The sequence below is a fragment of the Alosa pseudoharengus genome, unplaced genomic scaffold (genome assembly GCF_046254945.1).
Source record: "Alosa pseudoharengus isolate Yale_2024_CS ecotype anadromous, Long Island Sound unplaced genomic scaffold, YU_APseudo_1.1 YU_APseudo_1.1_scf_16, whole genome shotgun sequence".
In the NCBI taxonomy this organism is placed as follows: Eukaryota; Metazoa; Chordata; class Actinopteri; order Clupeiformes; family Clupeidae; genus Alosa; species Alosa pseudoharengus.
Window position 1 is genome coordinate 32,000,358 of NW_027468630.1, and position 16,140 is coordinate 32,016,497.

At 46.6% G+C, this 16,140-nt stretch overlaps 1 protein-coding gene across 1 annotated transcript in view; it reads right to left on the minus strand.

Annotated features, from left to right (window-relative positions):
- Nucleotides 1-223: 223 nt before the first annotated feature.
- Nucleotides 224-16,140, minus strand: part of tshz3b (teashirt zinc finger homeobox 3b) — a 40,608-nt gene continuing 24,691 nt past the window's right edge. Inside the window, exon 3 of the mRNA XM_076287733.1 lies at nt 224-5,226. Within this exon, the coding sequence (XP_076143848.1) occupies nt 1,820-5,226 (3,407 nt within the window). The 3' untranslated portion in view covers nt 224-1,819. The remainder of the gene's footprint in view (nt 5,227-16,140) is intronic.

Consider the following 16,140-nt stretch of genomic DNA (forward strand, 5'->3'; position numbering starts at 1 on the left):
AATTTGGGAGCGATGCTGATGTTACCATACCGGTAGCCTAGGGGTGTATCCAAATATTTCAGAGAATAAAGTGGACCACAAGCTAGCATGCTCTCATTTTCATTTTTCCCTGTCCTCTGAGTGTCCAGGTCATGGTCTAAATTCTACCTGCGCATGCCTATTCACACCAGTTAAACACTCCTTCAGACATACAGTAATTGTGAGACAGAACACATAGTTATTGCAAAAAAGAACAATTTCATTTTTAATGCTGCAGTAGAAAAAAGGTTATATGAAGTCATATAATGGGTGCTTCATTGTCAACAACAACAAAAACAATGGCACAGAATGCATAACAGTGTCTGTGCTGTTTACATGCCAATATTTTACACATAAGATTCCCATTCACTGGCAGCTGTCAGTTACTTCAGCAAATTAACTGCCAAAAATGTAGCAGAGCTGTCAATTGGAGTGTAGGGTAACCATGGTTACCTTTCATACCCCCAACCCCCACCTCCCAAAAGATAAAGCTGCAGTGTGGAATTATGGGAGAGTAATTAGATGGAAAAAAGTTACCAATCAAAAAGGCATTCTACAATATGAAACAACAACCAAGACTGCTTATAAATAAGAGGTTACATTGTGGAATTCCCTCCTTGCTTAATAAAGTAACATCTTTTTTGTACAACCTTTCTTTTGTAATGTTCAAGAAATGTTGGAGCAAGTCTTGCACAAGAGGTTTAACCCTTTGAGCACGAAGTGGAAATAAAAGAGTTTCTTCTTTCTTCTTCTTTCAGTTTCATATCATCTGATTAAATAACATATTTATAAAACTATTGTGCAAAACAATTTCATTAATGTCTTCATATATTGTGCACCAGTAGATAGTCATACTCCTCTTAAATTAAAAAATATAAAAATGATGCATAATTTAGACAGAAATTAGTTATAGTTTTTATGTACAATTTTTACATAGACCTGAATTCATAAAGGCCCCTGATTTAAATTAACTAAAATGCTGCAATTTGAACAATTTGCTTCATACACAGTTGATTTATACGTAAGGAGTCAATATGAATGATAGATCAGACCAATTAGGTAAATAATTTGGCTTGTCCCAAATTCGCATCATCTTATCCTATTTCAAATCCTGTAGTCTCTTAACCTCTTCATGTTTAGATTTTAAATGTTGAAGTGCTAGGGCGTACTCAGAGGGTTAAAGTTCATCTGCTGCACCAGCACATATAGATCACGTAAATAAAGAAAAATAAAGAATTAGAAAATAAAAATACAAGTAAACGACAGAAAAAAAAGGAGAAACAGAAAAGTGCACCAGATTTAGTTATCGAATATTTAACTAAACTGTTTCAGCAATGCATGCAGCTTCCTGCATCTCAGCGATGCGACAGAAAAAAGAACTGAAACCAATTTACACAACTTTCAAATACATATCACTTCATTTTTAAAAGTTATTTTTTTAAACCTTCATATTTTTAACCAGTGACAACAGCACCTCTTTAGTTAAGACTGCACATTTAGAAAATTATCCTTTCTTTTTTTCTATTTTTTGTCTCTTTTTGTAAAAAGAAGAGAATTAAAAACAAGAAAATTAAAGTCTCTGGGTCAGAGGATTTTTTTTCTCAGGAGGGGAATTCAAAATCATGTGCCGAAACTAAACAGTAGTTTTATGGCATCAATGTGCAGTTTGTTTTTCATATTAATTTTCAGGTCCTTTTTTAAGACATATCTGTCAAAAGGCAAAAGAGATAGAGAGAAAGAGAGAGAACAAGGAGAGAAACGATAGAGATAGAGAACAAGCTCAGTCTGTCCAAAAACAGTGCTACTGCTTTTCCAGTTCAGTCACATACAGAAGGTGGTCCTCTGGAGATTTCCCATGGGTCTTACTCAGGTGGAGCTTAACTGCGTGCTTGCTGGCAAAAGTCCGATTGCACAGTTTGCACTGGTATGTGATACCATTGCCCTCGTCCTCAGGGGATGGGGAGGGGGAGTGCATGAGGGGACTGGAGAGGGACTGTGTGAGAGCATGGGCCTGGGCCGACAGCAGTTTTTCAGAGAGGCCCTTGGTGTGGTGCGAGATCTGGCTAGCAAACTGTTCGCCAGAGAGTTTGGCCAGGTCCCTGAGCCTGAAGCCCAGGTGTGACTCGAGATGGCTGACATACGTGGATGGAGAACGGATCTGCGATGCACAGTCGCTGCAAAAGAACACAGGGTGCCCCGAGTCCAGGTTCTTCAAGAACTTGGTGCCGCCGGTTCTCCGGAGCTGGTACTTGACATTGGCAAGCCAGTGGCTGATGGTCGTCATTGAGAGCCCGGTGAAGCGGGAGATGTGCATGCGCTCTTGGGGACTGAGGTCTGACATGATGTACTTGCCGTCACCTGTTTGCCGGAGACTGGCGGCAAACTGGGCCTGCAGGATGAGCAGGTGTTGAGGATTCCAGTTGGACTGCCTGCCCTTGCGTTTCTGGACCGGGGAGATCTCCTCAGGCTCATCTGGGGTGGCTCCCTCAATGTCAGAGCGCTCTGACAGGCTGGTGGGGGTGGATGACTTGGAAGTGTGACTCTCTGTAAGGTTGCGAAGCATGTCGGAGATATCTGAAAGGGCGTTTTCGCGCAATGGAGAATTGGACATGAAGGACGCCATAGCCGATGACGCCTTGGTCATTGTCACAGTGGAAGAGGGAGAGATGGACGAGGGTGTGGAGGTGGTAGACGACAGGGCTGCTGATCCCAAGGAGCTGCTCTTGTCACTCTTGCCTTTGGTCAGGTCGATAGGCTGGTCATTATTCACGTGGTAGAAGTAGCGGTCCAAGTGCTCGTTTGATTTTTTGGTCTGGGCCGGGGTGGAGGCTGCCACTGCAGCCTTTTCGGCCAAGCTGTTGCTCATTTTGAAGAGCATGCTCATCGGGTCCAGGGAGGGCAGGGCTGGTTTGGCTGCTTTGCCAAGATGGACATTCATGACAGACTGAAGCGCACTTAGAGGGTTGACAAACGGCTGCTCTGGAGGGTGCTCTGTGATAATAGCTGTGCTGCTGCACAAAGAGGAAACAGGACTTTTCACTTTGTGGTCAGTTCCATTCTCCATGGGCTCTTTACTGTGGGTCTCACCGTTTGTCTCCTTATGAGTGGCTCCTGCTCCAGTGCTCTCGGGAGTTTTGGCTCCTCGCCTTTCTTTGGGGGACTCCCCCTTGGCAGACTCCCCGGCTTCACTGCTGCATGGTGAGGGGGTGGTTCTTCTGAGCGGTGATGCTCTGGCTGGAGGTTCTCTCATCTTCTCCTCCACCTTGGCCACCTTTTCAGTGACTTTCTTCACAAGTTCTTCCATGGCATGGAAATTGTTCTTGGGAAGTGGTGAGTTTTGTCTGCTGGGTGGAGAGATCAGAGGTTGGTTTTTGGTTGGGGACAGGATCTCATTTCCAGAGAACATGTACTTCAAAGGTGAACTTTTGCCAGAGCTGCCCAGGGAGAGCTTCATCATGTTGGGCAGTTGATAGGCAGCGTGAATACTGGGATATCCTCCCCAGGTTGGAGTGCCATTCTGTGCTTTGTTGATGGCAGATGTCACAGTGTTCTCGAGTGACTTGAGGATGTCAAACCCTCCCTTGGGGCTTTCCTCCAGGTCCTCCTCTGTCAAGTAGGAATATTTAGAGGAGACATCAAACTTTTCTTCTACTTCATCCTCACCAATTTTCTTCTCTTTGTTGTTTGAGCTGCAAGTGGTTTCCTTGGTGCACTCTTCCTCTTTCTCCTCCTTTTTGATCTCCATGGCAACAACTGGGGAGATGCTAGCTGGAGGAGGGGGTGGCGCTGGTGGAGGTGGGGAGAATGTTGTGGCAGCCAGTGGCACAGACTGCACCTTCTCCTCCCCAGAGGTGGGCACAACATTAGGTACCGGAGTTGGGGGAGACTCCATGATCGGTTTGCCCTTCTTGATGGCAGAGTTGGTGACTTTAATGAAGTGTCCAGTCACCATCATGTGGGCTGTGAGCTCCTGCAGTGTGTCATGGGAACTTCCACATTCCATGCACTTCAGGATCTGTGACTTTCTAGACTCAAACTGCCAAGCGTAACTGGCTCCATTCTGGTGCCCATACCGGTTGTTAGGAGTGATGTAAGGATTGGAGCCCTTATGCAGGAGGTCATTGGAGTCTGTCACAGCAGGTTTAGGGGTTCCTCCATTGGAATCTGGAGAGCTCGGGAGGTCCAGCTCAATCGGGGCTCTCTTGCGAGCTGAGGAAATAATCTTGGCAGCCACTGGGGTCACAGGCTCTTTGAGAGGCACTTTCTGGTAGTGTTTCGTCTTTATCATGTGGACACTCAAGTCTTGGAGGGACTCAAAGGAGTGACCACAGTACATGCACTTCAGAACCTTCTGGGCATCCTCCTTGCCTTCCATCTCTAAGAGCGAGCGCTTCCGGGGCTTAGACCAACGTTTGGTCCCCTCACTATCTGTCTCATGGTTATCATCGCGGTAATGACCAGTCTCATTCATGTGTACGGTGAGTTCGACCAATGTGTCGTAAGCAGCACTGCAGTCCTTACAGCGGAACTTGCTGGCACCTGTGAAGATAGAGCCGTAGAGCTTGGTGCTCTGCCGGTAGAGCTGCACAGTGCTGAAGAGGTTGGGTTCTGCGGCTGGGTGGCTCAGACGGTTCTGGTTCTGGGAGACCTGCTGTAGGGTCTTAGCCACTGCCGACTGGTGCCAGTCATAGCCTCCACTCCCACAGCTGCTGCTGCTACTGCTGCTGCTGCTGCTGCTGCTGTGGCTGCGAGCGGGCTTCTCTGCTGGAGGCTGGGTGAGGTTCAGGTTCAGGGAGGACCAGTAGGAGCTGGTGAGAAAGCTGTTGTAGATAGCCTTCATCTGCTCCAGACTGTTTGGGCCAGACACTGTGGGCTCCTCTCCAGTGAGGGTGGCGGCTGCCGCTGCTGCTGTGGCCATCATCATGGAGGGGGTCGATGACATGGAGATGAGGGGTTCCTTGGCCATGCTGTCCTCCTCATTTTTGACTGATGCACTCTCAAAGTCAGACATGCGGTCACTAGACTCGCTGAGGTGCGACTCGCTGTCCATCTCATGGCTGGAGAAGTCGGCGACAGGGGAGTCCTTGAGGATGAAGTCCTTGTCCTGGCACACAAACTTGACACCAGACTCCTCCTCAATGGCGGAGTCTTCTCCATCCACATCTTCATCAAGGAGGGCAGCCTCCTTCAGCTCTTCAGGAACATATGCTGTAGATACATAGGGTAAGGGATTGGGGTGGAGAAAGAGATAAAAAATATTATTAGCACTTTGTCCACTGACAAATCTCATATCATATTCTGAATTCCTAAATTGCCCAGTAAAGCACAATTGCTAGAAATGCAAGCCCTTGCTATCTTCCTTCTCACTGACAAATAAAACAATCACTCAGACTATTTCATACCATAAACTGTTGCTGTAATTCCTTTTCAACTTTCCTATTGCATTACATTTCCAAATGGAATAAAGCTGTATTGCTTTGTGCCTTTGTTCTGTATCATGGTAAAGGAGGCAGACACGGGGAGAAAGACAGAAAGAGCCGCAAAAGAGGAAGAAGGGGGGAGAGAGAGACAGAGACAGAGCGAGAGTCTTCAAAACCAACTTGCCACCTTATTCTTCTCAAGGGGCAACAGCTTGAAATTAAAACTAAATTTGAAATTAATGAAGCACATTCTGGAGGTGGCATTCGTTTCTGAAGTAATAAATTACTTGTATCAACCTCCGAGACAGCAGTTCCTGTCTGTCAATTAATGTGTCTTGCACTTCTTCTTCAGCCTACAATGCATTTCCTTACAGAAACACTCACTATTTAAATTAAGCATGCATTCAGACTCATTACCCAGCCCAGGCCTGCATCTCGTAAATAAAAATGAATGTATGTACATTTCCTAGGAAATAAAAGGCTAAAAAATATCCCAGAACAAAACACATTTACGTCAATTACAGAGATTAGAAAGCTGAAAGTTATTATTTACTGGTTAGCCCAGAGAGCCAATTTTCAATTCACATCTGAATCCACCCTCTAGTAAAAAAAAAAGAACGTAGAGGAGGCAAAAGAAATAATAAAGGAAGCAAAAGTATAAATTCTTGCCATTCTTATTTCAGTGTGTGTCCAAACTGAGGGAAGGGGGGAGAGCAAGAAAGGCTTAAATTTGGCTAATTCTTGGAATTCCACGGTTTAACAGTTTATCACATATTGAGCAGGTATGTAAACCATGGGGAGAATGACAAAGAGAGCACTGCCTCTGCATACTCATCTCAGCACATGAAGCTTCTACTTCAATTCAGACACTTCCACTATACACACAATGCCTTTATTTCTGAGAGAACCACTATTCCAAAACTACTGTACTCCAAGGTTTGACAATAAGCATTTAAAACTGCAAATAAAATATTTTTTACTGGATTTCAAGAAAATAAAGATTTTATAGTCAAAACAACTTTTTATAACCTACTTGCAGATGTAGTATTTTTTTTTCTATCAGAAATAAAAAAAATATTTGAGAAAGTTTAATTACTGTAGCCCCATTGTAAGAACATCAATGGTGTCAATCAACCCAACAGACTCATCTGTCTCATTGTCTGAATTTCTGTGTGTGCGTGTGTGTGTGTGTTTAAGCATGGGGCAGGTGGTTGGAGGTGTACAAACTACACCAGCAGACAAATGAGGTCATGAAAAAAAAGTGCTGTCATCACAAGGGTACTCATTTTGTTGCCGTTGGCGATGAGACGCCCAGGGATAAACAAAGAGAGAGAGGGAAGCACCTTCACCGTCATCCCTCTTTACTGTGTGTGCTCCTGCCTTCAGGCACAGCAAGTGGCCTCTCTGTCCAACAACAAAGCTGCCCAGGTTACCAGTTACCTCGGCAGTCAACAAACAGCCACAGTGTCGCACAATGTTGACTTCTACTTGTTGTACAGGGAACAACCTTATGGGGCTAAGGTGGACAATCTCAAGTATGTTGGGAGAAAGGAAAATATGATTACATCTTGATTTCTTTCGCGCAGCTACTGACACGGAAATTGTTATTTTTGTTAGATGGAGGTATAAAATGATATCATTAACATTCAACAATGTTAATTTTTGTGTCTTCTTTTCCATTTCTGGCACCAATCATGAGCAAAGGATTTTGAAGAGGTCCATTGCCTGGGATTCATTCTAACTCTCAATCTCTCTTACACACAAACACTGACACACACACACACACACACACACACACACACACACACACACACACACACACACACACACAAACACACACACACACACACACACACACACACACACACACACACACACACAGCTGAAAATTGGTGACATCAAATAGCCCCCTCAGACAATTGAACATTCAACTGAGATCATGTAGCACACACGTACACAGGCAAAGAGGCAAACACACACACACACACTACCATCTGTTCCACATCAGCCAAAATGACAGCTGTTTAAGAGAACAATGGCTTCGTTGAGGAAGCAGTCAGAACGGCATTCACATCAAGGCCAAACAGCGATGTAAAAAATCTCCTTCCTCCCGATACATGCCTCAACTTAAACCTGTTCAAAGTAATTAAAGCTGGAGCCCCGCAAAGACCCACACACACACACACACACACACACACACAGGAGGAAGAGGAGCACTCCGGAAGATGTGGCATCCTGCACTACCACTTTCAGCCACACTACACATAAACGCTAGGTCAACCTCAAACATGATCAGTCCATCTGATTAACATGTAATTAAAATGTGAAAGTAGACCAAGCAGATGACTAAAGGGATGATCGAAAAGACAGAGAGAGAGAGGCGCTAAAGAGGTATAGAAAGAGAAATTATTGTTTTGATGTGTTCTGACTGAAGCACTTTATTCTTACTATCATCCATGCTGTTGTCCCTTTTCTGATTATATTTAAGGGCAGTAAACATGGAATTATACCCACCCTCTGATCTCACCAACTGGCAGAGAGAGAGAGATAGAGAGAGAGAGAGAGAGAGAGAGAGAGAGAGAGAGAGAGAGAGAGAGAGAGGTGAATTTAAATCATGGAGTATGTGGTTTGAAAGAACCCTAGATTTCACACACACACACACACACACACACACACACACACACACACACACACACACACACACACACCATCACCACCATGCTTGCCACTGGCTCCGGTCCAGGCCACGGGGCCCCTAAAGTGGCCAGAGACGGTGCACTCTAGCTGGGAACAATATTGAGTTTTCATCCCTGGGCCCTTCTCAGGTCAATGGTGCAGGCAGAGCCAACACAAGTCCATGCAGGTGCTCTTTTAATTAGAGAACAGGATGGAGGGGAGCGTGCAACAGAGTGTGTGTGCGCGCGCATGTGTGCGTGTGCGTGTGACAGCAGGAGGGATGCAGTGCAAATGAAAATACGCTCCCAATGAATTGGCACTAGATGGGCAAGGCTACTTTGATCTAATTTACACTGGGACAGAGAGAGAGATGCCACAGTGAGGTGCAGCATTTGAATCTGAATGAATGAATGAATGAATGAACATGAAGGCACCTGCTCCTTCAGAGATGCTGAGTGATTCTGAAGGCTTCGTGAGTCAGGAGTGAAATTGCAACCATCACCGAGCTCCCTTATTAACTCTTAAGTGTCTGTTTATGATCCAAAACATCATCCACACTAATTACTACTTTATGTACTGATGTGCACACATATAAATGTGTATGTTTTAAGGCACATATTTGTGCCATGTGTGTGTGTGTGTGTGTGTGTGTGTGTGTGTGTGTGTGTGTGTGTGTGTGTGTGTGTGAGTGTCTGTGTGTGACTTACAAACCCTCAACATTTCCAAACACAAGATAAGATGCAAATGAAACTGACGAATATCTGAGGGGGAGAGTCATTAGCACGTTCATCCCTGTGCGCAGTAAGGGAAACTCAGCTGTGTAAACATATCAACGGAATGAAATAAATAGAAAAACAAATAAATAAATAAACTTTTCCATATCAAGTCAACCTCCTCCACCAAGACCTGATAGTAATTCGATGAGCCTTCTTGAAGGATGTGAGACACTATCTGCTGGTTAGGTGAATACCTTTGGGTGGAGAATGGAGAGGAGGGGGGTCTGAGGTGCAGGGTAATTAAACCTGCTATATATAGCCCCTAAGCCCACATTTATAATGTGAGGTATCTCTCTCTAATATGGCACTATCTGCGATGTGATATCATTAGGGGGGAAAATGGTTTGTAGCCTTAAGCAGACAGTCTGTCGGTGAGGGTCTGGAGAATATGAGATAGTACCAAACCCTGTCGCCTCGTCGCCTCTCCCAAGCCCTTTCCCCTCCCTCCCTCTCATCCCAGCTATCATGACCTGTGTTAATGAAGTTAATTGAATTTGAGATCAATAATGCTTAATTATTGCGATTTGACATGCACAGACAAATTGGTGGGGAGGCCATGGTGTGGGAGTGAGGGTGTGTGAATGTGGGTGCGCACAGATCAGTGTCTGAGATTGTGTGATTGTGTGTGTGTGTGTGTGTGTGTGTGTGTGTGTGCTTGTGTTTGAGGGTATGTGTTGCTGCTTGATGTGGGCTGGGTGGTGGGGTCTGGCTGGCCGGAGAGTGAGAGAGAGGGGCAGAGAGAGAGAGAGAGAGAGAGAGAGAGAGAGAGAGAGAGAGAGAGAGAGAGGGATCGGCGAGGCGTGCCATCGATTCCAGAGAGACGCCCAATCGACCCAGACGCCTGACGGATGGAGCCCACTCTCCAAGGCTACGCATAAAACGCTCCCATAGACCACTCTAACCAGCCCCTCTGCCACCGCTGTCCAGCCCCTGCCCATAAGCGCCTATTGAGATGGATTAAAAAGAGCAGTGTAGCAGAGAGAGACAGACAGAGAGAGGCAGAGAGAGAGAGAGAGAAAGAGGGAGAGAGGTGGAAAACAAAAAAGGAAGGAAGGAGGAAAACAGAGAGACAGCAGAGCAAAACATTTGGGAGCGAGTGAGAACATGAGAGGAACTACGGGTGTATGGGAGTGAGAGAGGTGAAAAGTCCACACTCACCACCACCGCATGTCAATTCACAACAAACCCAAACAGAAAGAAAGGCCTTTCTTGGCCTTGGAAGTGCTCTGTGGAGAAAATGCTTTTGCATGCTTGTGTCTGAATCTGCTCAGACTGCTGGAGTATCTGTCTGTGTGTTAGTGTTTATGTTTGTGTTTGTGTGTGTGTGTTTCTAAACAAAAGCACAGCAAAAAGAGTGTGTAAACAATGATACCCTCCTTGAGTGAATACCAACAACACTAGTATCAAAGCATGTGCAAGTACATACATAGTCATGTAAACGTATGTTGTTTTATGTTGTGCATGCTGACTATGAGGTTCAGAGGATAACACCTGCCGTTGATGGGGGCCTGTGGGGAGCTGGAGAGAGGGCAGGGTTACTCTGCCCTGCACAGCTAGCACTCAGCTGGGAGCACAAGTACACTCGGGACGTCGCATCACAACACACATTTGCTAGCTAGGCTAACACAGGCTCCACCCAACCCTGCTCCACTCCACCTCCTTGGAGCCCGGCAGTCGTCTCTGCAATGGGCAACTCCGTTCAAAAAATATACACACACCAGTATACACATGTAGTATCCTCATGTAGACAAATAAATACACTAACACACATAATCAGGGGGCTCATGTAACACAAACATACACAGACACACACACATACACAAAAAAACAAACAAATCTAAACACACTAGCGCACCCTGTTTCCTCTTGACTGAGCTCAGCTCGAGATGAAGTGAGTAGGGAAGGGGAGGCGATAGCCCCTCGGTTTCTGAGCAGGGTTACAGCGAGATAACCTTCACAGATACAAAATAATGGTTTAAGGGGGGGAAAAAACAGGTTGTCGCTTCAGAGGCAGGGCATGCATAGCTGAGCCATGACAAAAATATGATCCTGCCTGAGAAATCACCCCGTCAACCATCAAAGCACACCACTCCAACAGCCATTTTGAATTCCGATGCCATCCAGTTTTTACATTCCGGATTCACTTCAGAGCGTCAGTGCCAATCTATGCTGGGACTGATAAGGTTATTTAGAAGGATGCTTCACTGAGGGAGTCTCCTTAGAGAAAATTTCACCTTTGTTATTGACCCTGGATGTTGATTTATTGTGTGGATGAGACAGTACGATGTAGATGTAGACTCATACTGTCTCCCATACACACAAAGCTGTCCACTCACTGCCTCTGGCCTGGAGACCAGGCTTACAAACAAGCCCTTCATATTGTGGCAGCTGTGTGGTCCTGCTTGATATTTTTCTCCTTTTTGAAAGCACAGAATTAGGTGTGGTCCGTCAAAGGAATCAAAAGCTATAATGGCTTTTACACTGGGACAAAAAACCCTCAAATTATTGCTAAAAACGTCCACGGGCAAATGAGGGGCCTAAACACAATGTGCCCTGAGCCTGCTCAATCTGAGTGCTCTAAAAGCATTCTAAGCCCTTTCGTGATCCATCCTGCCTCCAACAGAGGCTCATTCATGGGCCGACCACGGCGACCTGAAATTGATACGTCTTTTCTCGGCGACGAGCCGATCCCCGTACCGCCATTCAAATGCACCGTGATTCGCGGAGGCGGTGGCAGCGGCCGGCGGATTCCACAGAGTGGTCGTCTCCAGCCCACACAATGCATCATCTGACTCACACCGCACCTCAGTCAGCGCCACTGTGTAGCAGCACACACACACACACACACACATACAAACAGAGAGAGAGAGGAGAGAGAGAGAGAGAGAGAGAGAGAGAGAGCCCAACTGCAGCTTCCACAACAATAACACTGCTCATTATTCCCAAAGTCAAAGCGAGAGAAACGCAATCAATATCAGATTCATTCTTCCTTTCTTTTCTTTGCGTTTCTTTTCTTCTCCTTCTATTCTTTTCCGTGTTTGAGGCGTCTCTCTGACCACCCCTGCCGTGTGACCCACACAAGTGCAGCAGAGAGGAGGATGGGGAGAGGGAGGCAAATGGAATACACAGAAATGTGTGTGTTTGTGTGTGTGTGGAGATAAAACTAACATGTGTGACGTGTATTTTACAGATATATATATTGTTACTAGGGAATTTCGAATCCTTAATCATTTAAAAGAAAAACAAAATCACAAGGCTTTTAAATCAATCATATTCCAAATGTAATTATAGAACAGCTGGAATTTTCCACATTTGAATTTTAGTTGGATTTACTTTGGACATAATTATTTTGGCTATCCTCTACTATGTCAATAAATAAATGACACGCATTACATAAATGGAGACCGGTGCAGTTGTGCGTGTCTGAGTGTGTGTGTGTGTGTGTGTTTTCTGTACTGTGCTAGCCTTCATGGAAATCATTACACTGCATTCACTTTCTGCATCTCCTAATTCTTGTGTCTTTCTCGTGCCTTTATCTGTCCCGTCGCTGCATCTCGGCATGCCTTTGTACAGGGTCACTCAGCCAGAGTTCATTAATTAACACTCACTGGGGGAGACAATTATTTAAGATGTTTCTGAACAAGAGAGCGATTGAGCTGTAGACCAAAATAATGGGAAAAATCACTCTCTCGTTCATGCAAACAGTCATGCACACAAACCCACATACACACGCATACACACAATTACACACTAATATGCAATTCCATACAAATAAACACAAACCACAGACAAACAAAAGACTAAAAATGGCAGCTCTGAAAATGGCACAGTCTTTTCGACAAAGCATTAACAAATTAAACAGTTCCCCTCGGAATAACATATTAAACTCGGCTGTCTGGAAATGCCTCAAACACGTCAGTCGCGACCGGCACAACCCCTTGTTTGTGTTACACGGCATGTTCGCTCTGCCAAGCCTCGACCAGTATTTCAAGACACTCTCATGGTTGACCTATACTATGGTCCAGCTCGGGTTGACCAGGCTGGAGGTTGGTGAGGGGGGAAAGTTCTCTGTGGATCATCACTATCTGACCCCAATGACCTGCCATTTACAGGAATGTTGGGGGAACTGTCTGTCTGTCTGTGTATCTGTCTTTAGTCTGTCTGTGCAGCAGGTGTTTCCTGCATGTGGAGGTGTGTGTGTGTGTGTGTTCTATTGTAATGTAGTCATTCTGTCGTATGATTGTGTTGTTTAGTTGTATGTTTTGTGCGCATGATGTTTGTGTGTGCATGCATATGCGTGTGTGTGTGTGTTGTTGTTGTTGTTGTTGTTGTTGTTCACTGCTCAGGGGTTTTAGCTCACAGGCCAGGGGCAGGGCTGTGTGTCGTGTGGCTGGTGCCGCTTCAGAAGCCAGAGGCAGCCTGGCGAGACACACGGAAGCCACCCAGACAGTGCAGGACAGCACAAAGAGACACGGCAGGCAGGAGAGGAGAGGAGAGGAGAGGAGAGAGGGAGGAGAGAGGAGAGGAGAGGGGAGAGGAGAGAGGAGAGGAGAGAGGAGAGGAGAGGAGAGGAGAGAGGGAAGAGAGGAGAGGAGAGGAGAGGAGAGGAGAGAGGAGAGGAGAGAGGAGAGGAGAGGGGAGAGAGGGAGGAGAGAGGAGAGGAGAGGAGAGGGGAGAGGGAAGAGAGGAGAGGAGAGGAGAGGAGAGGAGAGAGGGAAGAGAGGAGAGGAGAGGAGAGGAGAGGGGAGAGGAGAGAGGAGAGGAGAGGAGAGAGGGAAGAGAGGAGAGGAGAGGGGAGAGGGAAGAGAGGAGAGGAGAGAGGAGAGGGGGGAGATGAGAGGAGAGGAGAGAGGGGGGAGGGAGAGTGCCAGCCCTTCACCCTCACACATGCCCTTTCTTCCTCTGCTGGTCAAAGGCAGGCCAGGGACCAAGGGCTGTCATGTATGTATCAGAGCCCCTGGGCTGGCACCAAGCATGCCACTACTGCTATGCACACACATTTCACCTGTGTGTGTGTTTGTATATGTTTGTGTGTGTTTGTTTGTGTGTGTGTGTGTGTGTGTGTGTGTGTGTGCATGTGTGTGCAACCTGCCTTGACTGTTGTGGTAGTTTACAGCAAGGCTGCTGTGGTTTAATGGTGTGTGTTAAGGCATGTGGGGGCAGTGAGGAGACCCCCCTGCAGCCTGTGACTGACTCTAATGTATATTTTCAGAGTTGGCTCCCCTGTGTGGAGTCCCTTTTCAAAAAAACAAAGGCCTTCATTTCAGCCATCAAACGGTTTAATTACCTGACTGTGCTTTCAATAGGCATGGAAATATGAGGTCATTCAATAGGAAATCACTGCCCACTGGTCTCCGTTCTTTGAAGGTTTTATACCTAAGCCTTTCCCTTCTAGATGGCTGTACACGTGGTAGGATTTATTTATTTATTAGCTTTATTTAGCTACTATTTGGGTATGCATTCATGTTTTGTTTGTGTTTGTGTACTGTATATTTGTATGTGCGTTGTGTGTTTATGCGTGTGTGTCTGTGTGTGTGTGTGTGTGTGTGTGTGTGTGTCTGAAAGGGGGTGTATGTGTGTGTGTGTGACACACATGCCTGCATGGGAGGGGTGATGGCTCACAAAATGTTTTTGAGCATATATAATTAGGCATCAGTCTCATGGCTAAGAGGGAGGGGTCTACATTGTGCAGACATTTGCTGTCTTGTGTTTGTGTCTCTGCGCGCGTGTGTGTGTGTGTGTGTGTGTGCGTGTGTGTGTGTGTCTGAAGGGGGGTGCATGTGTGTGTGACGCAGATGCCTGCACATGAAGCGTGTGTGATGCTGCCACTGCTGGGAGCAGCTGACTAACAGACCCCACACACCATTATCAAACGGGGCCCGTGATCTCCAGCAAATTATCCACTCGCTCTGCCTTTGTTATTCAAATGCGCTCCACTTGGAGCAGTCACATTCCTAAAGCACAGGCCATACAGAGGTCACTCCACACACACACACACACACACACACACACACACACACACACACACACGTGCATGTGCACACACACGCGCACACACACACACAGAAAACACACACACACACACGGTTTCTAGGGGAGGTGGAAGGAATGGGGGAGGGGGTTGTAGAAGGACGCTAGGGAGGGAGGGAGGGAGGGGGGTGTACAAGTGTAGGCAATTAAGGGAGAGTCTGAAACGTCCTTGCCCTCCATTGCTAATAAACTCACTCTTTCACTTTTTGCTGCTTTCAGTCGTTTCTCTACTCACCCTCTTCAATTTCTGTTCTCTCACATCCCCCTGTTCTCTCTCCCTCTCTCTCTCTCCCTCCTTCTCTCTCACTCTCTCTCTCTCCCTCTCTCTCTCTCTCTCCTGCGGTCCCCACTCAGAGGCAGAGGACTATGTCAGTCTCCCATTAGACAGGGTTGCTGGGTAATGGGAGAGAACAGATCTGGCTTGCTGTGATCCCTGGGGCCTCGCTTGACACTGATGCTACACGTGCACATACACACACACATACACACACAGTCACACACAGTCACACACACACACACACAGTTACATGTGCATGTACAAACACATCAAGTGGCACATAGATGACAACACAGACACACAAATGAAAAAACAAGGACTCTAGACAAATCTCGCAAACACACACACACACACACACACACACACATGCACACACACACACACACATCCACCACATGCACATACATAGCCCTTCAGGTAAATGTAAGACCTAACAGGAAGGCCAGGCCAGACCTCAAAGGTTGGAGGATGTAATGGGCGTTTTGCCGGCTGTAATGTGGGGCGTTGGGGGGCACCACAGAGTGATTTAGGGCCTGTGTAGAGACGTCAGTCAGCCGTCCTGCCGGAAGGGAAGGGAGGGGAGGGAGGGAGGGTGGAGGGGCAGTAATGGGGAAGTGGCAGACCTGCGGCCGCTCCCTCTCAGCCTCTCTCTCTCTCTCTCTCTCCCTCTCTTTCTCTCTCTCTCCATCTGCGCGGCTTTGTCACTGGGTATCCATTACCTGCCAGTCTCCTCTGATCTCTTTGGACAGGCCTGATCAAAAGATGTCATTTGACCTACTCGCCCAGTCAGCCAGGGAAGGGAGCGCGCTGGGAGGGGTGGAGAGGGGAGCGCCAGGGTTGAGGGGGTCTAACCCGCCCGTAAATAAAACGACATCATCACTTCAGCGTGCCGTCATGTCCGCCGGACGATTATGATAATGCAAGATCTGTCAGAGGGCGCGCA